Source organism: Eriocheir sinensis, chromosome 55 (assembly GCF_024679095.1).
Source record: "Eriocheir sinensis breed Jianghai 21 chromosome 55, ASM2467909v1, whole genome shotgun sequence".
Lineage (NCBI taxonomy): Eukaryota > Metazoa > Arthropoda > Malacostraca > Decapoda > Varunidae > Eriocheir > Eriocheir sinensis.
In genome coordinates, this window is record NC_066563.1 from 3,508,114 (window position 1) to 3,516,927 (window position 8,814).

An 8,814-nucleotide genomic window follows, 5' to 3' on the forward strand; every position below is an offset into this window, starting at 1 on the left:
CAGGTTACTTGATACTGAAACAATTGTAAGCAATTTCATATTAATGACAATGAAATGTTAAAAAATTCAGGTGACATGGAGTTCAATGAAGCAACAGTGATTTTGTCATCTGAAATGTTAAAGCTACATATCTTCCTTGATTATTATTTTTAATAGAACCAGTTAGTTTTACTTAAGAGTACATTAAGACCTTACATTTTCGTGCTGCTGAACTAAGTGAAGCTCAGTCTTGAGGCAATCACGGATGATAGACACTAGTCCTAAGGGGTTGTTATTCAGGTAGCGAGTCTGCAAAATAAATCAAATTATAGCCAATGCTAATTAATCAAACAATTACATATACATTAATATTCACATATACTTAACCCACCTCAAAAACTGGTTTTAGTGATCCTACTAAAATTATATAATAAACCCTCACTTTAACGAACCAACTGGAGGGAAGGTGACACCATATCCAATGATCCCTTATATCTGAGGGATCTAAACTTGTCATACAGAACGAACCTTGTTTGTTACGCGAAGTGAAAGGTTTGCTATGTCCATTTCCAATTATATTAGATATAATCAGTGAAAGGCAAAACATGGAAGGACGAGATTGGAAGTGATTACAGTCAGGCAGACACTAGACATGCACAACTTGGTCAGCTTTATTTAAATCGTCACTGATCAACACGTGTATACAGGTTTGGCCAATGCACCACCAAACTGAACTCTGCACTTACAAAACTTATTCAGCAAATACCCACACATATTGCACTGACTCAAAAAGTTTCTTAAAGCCAAAATTCGTTATAGTGAGGACCATAAAGGCAAGGGTTTATTGTATTCACATATTTATCGGAGACTTTGCAATATCAGTGATTCATGATATTTCACAATACAAGTATTGCTTATGTATATTCAAAGATGAATCTCTGTAAAGGATGAGCTATTAGAGCACTAGGGATCACACGCACTCAGACACACACAGGAAGCAAGTGAGATAAAGGACTCTTTGTTTACTTGTTTTATTACCCAACACAACGTTATATTAATTAAAGTATTACTCGACCATTTGTTTCCCACACAATACTGATTTATTCATGGAACAGGCTAGCATAAAAAGATTCCCTTAAAATAAGGAAATGGTTAACTAACTTCAAAATAGCTAACTTGGCTTAATTTAACCTTTTTAGACTTACAATCAAATTTGATGCAATTTATGTATATTTTCCCACCTATCTCTACCTCTGTTTCTACAGGCAATAAAACCATACTGGAAGACTCATGCCACAGAACAAACCTTAAACATATTAGCAGCTTCATCAAGGCGTATCCGCACCAAGAATAGGTCCTCATTGCTGCCATAGTTGAGTGCTTTGTTTTCCAGCTCCTGGATCAGCTGGGTTATTAAAGTGTGGGCATACTGACTGTGGGATACATTTTCTGGATCTATTTCATTCCTGAAAATAATAAAAATATTCTAAGAAGAATGTAATCTCCTTTCTGTCTGACATCATCATTGATATTCACAACTCCCTAAAGGTAAACAGTTACAATGCACTGCAACTAGCCTGATTCCATGTGACCTATCCTTAACTGTTAATGTAAACTAAGTGCACAAAAAAAGCTTTTATCATTGGCAAGCCACAATCAGTAACTTACCACTGATGCATTTTGTCTTCAATCCATCCTGCAAGGTAGTGCCGCACCTCGATGGGGAACTGTTCACCATAGACATTTTGTACCTGACGGAGGGCATCTGGCGGCAGCTGTTGTGCTCTATTCCAAAGGGACATTCTGGTCTGCAAGGTCAGGGAAGGTGCTTTAACCCTCATGTTTAGTCTGTATTCACTAGTAAATAGTTCAGCAAATGAAATATGAATGCTGCTTTACCATCCAAAGTACACTAAACTGATGAATATGCGTACAAAATCTACTTTTTTAACACAATCCAAATGATTTTTTCTTTCAGAATGCAAAACATCATTTTAAGTTCTGAATCACAGCAGGTGTACAGACCCTCCTCTTAGTCTCAATGACTTTGTGCTTTTCAAAACACACATTACACCACTTCTCCTGATATCTGCCTAAATCTCTGTCTATACCAAGATCCAGTGTATGAGAATAAGTGAAGTAACTTCAAGCAGGAAAAGAATTTGATAACATATGTTACCGAAGATAAGAATATTCCATAAACAAATCCATAAACAATACCAGCCACATTTATTTTATTTATATAAAAATTAGGGATGTACTGATGTATCAGTATCCGTATCGGTGGTATCGGCACATTTTAAGAGTATTGGTATCGGTATCGGATGATTTTCTGCCAATATTACCGATACTTTAAGGAGTTTTGTACGTCGCATGTCACTCGTTGCAAATAATTTTGTTCAATAGAAATTGGATTTTCTAAATTGTTGAAAAAATATTAGAAAAGTGTAATTATCTAGTATCATGATATTACAAAGTTTGGAATTTCCCACGATTTAATTTTCATCACTTTAAATGATAAGATTCATATTACTTTGAATACAAGTATATAATACTTAGTATACAGTATAGCCTTTGGTACCGTGGACGCATATAATACAGGTATGGTACTAGCAGCTTCGGCGCGGGATAGGCGGAGCCCCTCCACTCGCCTCATTTGCCTGCCTCAGTCAGTCAGACGGTCGCCACACATCGGGGCACATTGCCAGCGTCTGGGGATTTCTTCACAATTTTCATGACTATGGACACCTTTTATCAGGCCAGCGCTGATTACTTTTTTTTCTTCCCTTTTATGGTGGAACAACGTTGTTGTTTTTTTTTTTTTTGTTTTTTTTTTTTGTTTTTTTTAACATTTGATATTGCCCTTTAGCTGCTGGAAATGTTGCATAAAAAAAATCAGTGCACAGGTATCAGTATCGGTCAAATATAGGGGTATCGGTATCAGTCAAAATTATGGTATCGGTACATCCCAAATAATAATACAGTGAGAATGTAACTGATTCTTGAACATCATTTGTTATAGCATTCATTCATTCCAGCATACAATGAGATATGTACATGTATTCATGGGTAATGCATTCCAGATACACAGCTAAGACGAAAGCTACCCCCTAACATGGTAAAAATTGGTTTTATTACATGCCCATATGGTATCGCACTTCCCACCTAAGAACTACATACTCTTCCCTTGCATATGCTTTCTACTAACCTTGAAAACTCTTGGGAAATAATGGAAATCAGCATAGTGATAAAAAAAAAGTGTGAAAATAGCAAAGAATGTTCAAACTCATGGAACCATGGGTGGCAGTGTAGTTCAGAGCATCCTGAGACAGCTAATGTAAGGGGATGAAAGAAATTCTATGAGAAAATAGGAAAAGGTCAGTGCATATACTATAGCTGTGCATGACTGTGGTGCTCATCTCTGAACTGTCGGTCCTTTGAGCCTATAGTGTGTAAGAATCCATCACCCCTAGACATGGGCCAATGTGAAATCCAGGATTGCCACAGTTTACCTTCCCCAGGTTTCCCTAGGTAACCATTTATCGACCAGCCCAACAGGGAGGATGAACAGCAAGGGAGGCTGAATGCTGACTGCCAGGACTGGGATTCTAACCCAGGCCCATGGAGTCGTAGCCAGGCACGCTGACCAGAGGCGCTATTAGTAGAAAGGGTATACCGGTATTTGATGAAGCATACAATGTATATAGCTACATGGAAGATGGGTGTGCTTCCTAAAAATATACAATGAAGGAGTGGAAAGAAATTTGACAAGGATGACCTATAGATATTTGAAAAACTGATCTCTAATATAATAGAGATCAGTGATTTGCAAGGCCATAGATCGTTCAAGTATGATCTGAATATACTGCTTGATACAAGCTTGTCTTTTCATATGCTTGTATGGCAGATTAGCGATGCAAATTGGTATGTTTGAGGTTTATATAAGAGGGTTTGAGGGTTCTTCATATACACAAACATTCAAATAAAGAACCAAAAATAAAGTTGATCTTCGCGCAATCACGAACTAACAATGCGCAGGTGCCACATCTATATTCATGTGTGGACAGATGGAATGAAGCAGACTCTAGTATATAGGTGCTATGCACAACTCGTCAAGTTCAAGCTCAGGTCAAACTCTGGAGAACCAACAAACCACACCGCGCTTCTTCTTTTGACCTGTTTCACTTTGTATTGCTTCCTCCACTGGTGCCACAAGACAGACTTTTTGCCTAAATGCCAGCCTTTTGTCCAGTGATGGGGTGCAGCATTAAAAAGAACAAGTTTCCCAATAAGTCATTCGACAGACTACCAGCTGTGGACAAGAGAAAGGGACTGCAAAGAGAGAAAATAACACGGCAATGCTGAGGGCAGTGGTTGGCCAACCTGTCGAAAGGTGGCTGCCACTCCCCTCAGCTTTCTCGTGTTATTTTCTCTCCTTTCAGTCCCTGTCTCTTGTCCACAGCTGGTAGTTTGTAGAATGACTTGTCAGGGAACTTTTTCCATTAATTTCCGCACCTCATCACTGGACAAAAGGATGGCATTTTGGCAAAAGGACGGTCTTTTCATATCAAGAGAGGAGTGCAGCGTGGTTTGTTGGTCCTCCAGAGCTCAGTGTGAAGAATGTAACCCCGTTACAATGTGTGAACAGTTACTTTTGAGCACGGCACCTATACCTCATTGGGAGTGGTGTAGTGGTGTATGCCCATTGTGGCAGGTGCATGCCCTACTCTCCTTTGTAATTATTACATAACCTTTTCAAATAAAGGTAATAAACCATATAAAATGTCTTATAAGCCCACAAACAATGAGTGTTTTCCAACGGCATAGCTAACTCACACATGGATAACTTGGGTTAGGTTGATTGAACTAAGATTAACCTCAGAATAATTCCCCAAATCAATAGTTTTGAAGGCAAAGAACTTGACAAATAAATAAAAAAACAGCTTCAGAACTTAATAAAAAAGAATCAGCACCATCTCTGGTGTGGAAGCGCAGGTCTTCTGCAACAAACTCTGCAGGGTGCCTCACCTTGACAGTCACAAAAAAACATTCCTGCACACTCCAGGCAAAATCTGATGAGTTGCCGATCACTTTATGCCCTATTCTGGGATCATTTAGGACACCTACTGTCCTGCCCTAAATATTGATACCCATGGCAATTTCCATGATTAAATCCCTCCAACAGATCACTAAATCATAACATGAAGATGGAACAGGAAAAACCTTAAGTTCCCCCCCTGTTAGAAGGTTCTTTCAGAGTTGATTAAATTAATGTAGGGGTCAAAGTCCCCCACATTAAGTTATGTAAGATTTTGTCATATTTAATGTTTATTTTTTATAAATACTAGCATCTGCTTTGCCATGCACATTTTTCAACGTTGGTCTTCGTATGCCTACATGTCATTTTACCAGTTCTGCCTTCCTCTCATCAAGCCTACCATAACCTCCAAATGGAACAGAGGGAACTTTGCATTAGGTACATAATTTTTCCAATAATAGGGGCCTCGTCCCTTTTGAATCCCTTCCCTTTTCCCTAACATTTTTCCAGTTTCACACCATATCATTCAGGGCCGTGTATTCAGTTCCTAAACTAAAAATTAAAGGTAAAGGTAAAGTTGGGGGCATACGCTGAGCAGCGTGTGGCCTCGGTACTCATCTCTGTAACATTGGCCCTTGAGCCTGTAGTGGGAGGGAGCCCATTACCCCAGGACACAGGGCCAGTGTGACATCCGGGTTACCACAGTTTACCTTCCCCAGGTACCCATTTATCGACCAGCCCGAGAGGGAGGATGAATAGCTGCGTGAGCTGCATGCCGACTGCCCGGGCCGGGATTCGAACCCAGGCCCACGGAGTAGAAGCAAGGCACGCTGACCACTAAACCACGGAGGCGTATCAAACTAAAAATAGAGGCAAAATAACATCTTTTGGAAGCATGGAGTGATTCTACACAATTACCAGTACCAAAATGAACTTTACAAGATTGACTCTGTTGATACTGTGACAAATACGCCATTTTTCACCCAACAAACACTTGAAAAGTACAAGTGTGGATTGCACTGATCTTGCCACCAATTTGACCTTTGTTTTTTTTCCAAAAATGAAGCTGACCTGAATGATAGCACTCCCCTTGGGAATTTAGAGATGAAGGTGAGTTTTGGGAGTGCAAGAACTAACTAAATATACTCATCTGATTTACTACTTACCACAAGTAATCCTTTAGTCACTGTCACATCACAAAGTACATGCCAACAGGCCCGTCAGTCCAGCCAGCAATACCCACCTTTATTGGTCTGTACACGTGAGAATATTTTAAGTGTCCACAAGTCTCACATGACAGAGACGCACACTGCCACTGACTCTGGCACTGCAGCCGCTCGCCAGCCCCGGGCCTCCCCCCCGGGCCCCCACGCCCCGGGTGTATATTTGGCCGCCCCCATGCCCGCCAGCACCCGTCCAGCCTGCATGACCGCCGTCATGCACCCTTAAAGCCCTAGCCAGCCCCTCAGCCCACACGAGACCCACGGACACTAGGTTACTGAGATGTCGGCACACGTGTGAACACATACACCAGCACAAGGCCTCGGTGACGCTCCAAGGCCAGCAGCAGCTAGCCAAGGCACCGTGCAGCAAGCAGCAGCACCCCGCGGCCAGCAGCACACCGCATACCCCGCCACACACCTTGCTGCTGTGCTCTGGGGAAGGAGCAGACTCTTGTGGAGGTTGTCACGCCGGTATATCCACGAGTATTGAGGTTTCCAGGTACAAAATCCTCTCCCAGATCGATTCATCAAAACACACGCACTTTTCGGGGAAGTTTCACCTTATATGGCCAGCAGCGTCACGCAGTGGTGCCACTACCAGCACAAGTACATTACACTTTTTTCCACGCGTTGGTTGGCTTACATATGCCTAATACACTGAAAAATGCGGCAAATAAAATTTCACTAGGGTACAATTAAATGTCACAGCAGTGAAGCGTGGCTTTTTTGTCATCTCCAAGCTTCCAAGACTTGGCACCGCCGCACTGTGCTGCCAATGACGGCGCAGGTCTCGAGTGAGGAGTTCCTGGTATTTCATCTCTGGGCGCTGCTTTAAAAAATCTAACAAGCCAAACGTTACTTGAATATTGTATATTGCATGTAGAACACTTAAAATTAGTAGGAATGTGTGAGTTTCTTTTCCACTTGATTCATGCAGGCAAGGGCAGGTCGGCCAGCACACACGGACACGTTTGTTTGTAAACACGAGCCAACTTTGAAAACATACGGTGCTGTCTGTCCTCGGAGACAGTTCTCCCCCCTCCCCGCACTGCGTTAAGTTATGCCTGTCCAGATCACCCGTCAAACACAGCATTCTACAATATAATATGCAGGCCCGGTACTCTCTCTGCACACACAAGCACACACACCCAAAGATCGGTACTACGAGCTCTGTGCTCTTCCGTAGGGGAACGGCTGGCTGTCTCGAGACCCGCAGCACACCAAGAGGTGAATTACACACACACACACACACAGAGAGACGTGCATGTGGACTTACACGATACGGTCACTAGAATAAAGAAAAAGCACACACACACACACACACACACACACACACACACACACACATATATATATATATATATATATATATATATATATATATATATATATATATATATATTCTCTCTCTCTCTCTCTCTCTCTCTCTCTCTCTCTCTCTCTCTCTCTCACACACACACACACACACACACACACACACACACACACAGAGAGAGAGAGAGACGTGCATGTGGACTTACACGATACGGTCACTAGAATAAAGAAAAAGCACACACACACACACACACACACTATATATATATATATATATATATATATATATATATATATATATATATATATATATATATATATATAAACATTGATTAACAATATGCAAATGCAATGGGTGAAGGTGAACTTACCTTCTACGGTATACCTGTCTTATTATACGCCGATCAAAATTGAGCATAGGTAAGGCTGTCCACACAATACCTAACAGGGCTTACAAGGAGCCCCGGTACGTTGCTTCTCGCCGGGAGGGTCTCAACATGTCTACTGCTGTACTGCTGCTATTACTCCTGCCTCACCCACCTTCCCGCAGCCACGCTCGGACCTGCTGGCATATCTCCCCGCCTAGCTTGGGGGACTGGCGGGTCACGCTTATCATCACACCAGAAGAAAAGTGTCATCCCCACAATATATTGCAAAAGCATCACGTAACCATTAAAAAAAGTGCCATAATAAGTTGTTATAATATCATGAACAGGGAAAAGTCTAGTTTGAGGTGTTGGCAGTGCTGCCTGTTCCAGGAAGTGGCTCTCCTTCAGGGAAAAGCAGCAGATGCAGCCGCTCGCCAGCCGCGCAGTGCCGCTCCTCGCCTGCCCGACAACGAATATTGTTAGCTGTGGCATTACTGCGAAGCACTGTCGAGGGTGCCTCACGCCTGTCGTTACTGGGGGACAGCGCATATTATGTTCTCATACGATGCACACATAATTAATTGCTGCGTGGTATCTGCCAGGCACTCCCGCGTTCACAGAAAAGGCATAACGCGCGGCTGTTATTGCCATCAGTTGCAACTTTCCTCAGTACCCGTACCCGAGATTTGTATTTTCCGATACGTAGTGCATCATCAATACACGCCATGTACGTATACTTGAATGCCATGGAAGTGAATTTTGACCCCAGTCGTTGGCCAGCAAACTTCACCTGCACTTACATGGATGAGCGGCGGCTTATCATAGATCTTACGTGCAATTCTTTTTTTTTTCTTTTTTTCGAGTTCACTGATAACTCATGCTACAGTGGACA

The 8,814-nt window shown here is 41.9% G+C and overlaps 1 protein-coding gene across 11 annotated transcripts in view; it reads right to left on the minus strand.

The window, feature by feature from the left end:
- Nucleotides 1-8,371, minus strand: part of LOC126983902 (signal transducer and activator of transcription 5B-like) — a 51,955-nt gene extending 43,584 nt beyond the window's left edge. Inside the window, exons 1-4 of one of the 11 annotated variants that reach the window (XM_050837103.1) lie at nt 8,095-8,371; nt 1,648-1,787; nt 1,286-1,445; nt 196-288 (exon numbers count right to left, since the gene is read on the minus strand). In XM_050837103.1, coding sequence (XP_050693060.1) covers nt 196-288; nt 1,286-1,445; nt 1,648-1,781 — 387 coding nt within the window. In that variant the 5' untranslated portion in view covers nt 1,782-1,787; nt 8,095-8,371. Of the gene's footprint in view, nt 1-195; nt 289-421; nt 459-1,285; nt 1,446-1,647; nt 1,788-6,183; nt 6,428-6,546; nt 7,441-7,925 lie in introns of those variants that run through there. The other 10 variants (XM_050837100.1, XM_050837099.1, XM_050837096.1 and 7 more) reach the window with 10 other exon arrangements.
- Nucleotides 8,372-8,814: the final 443 nt, after the last annotated feature.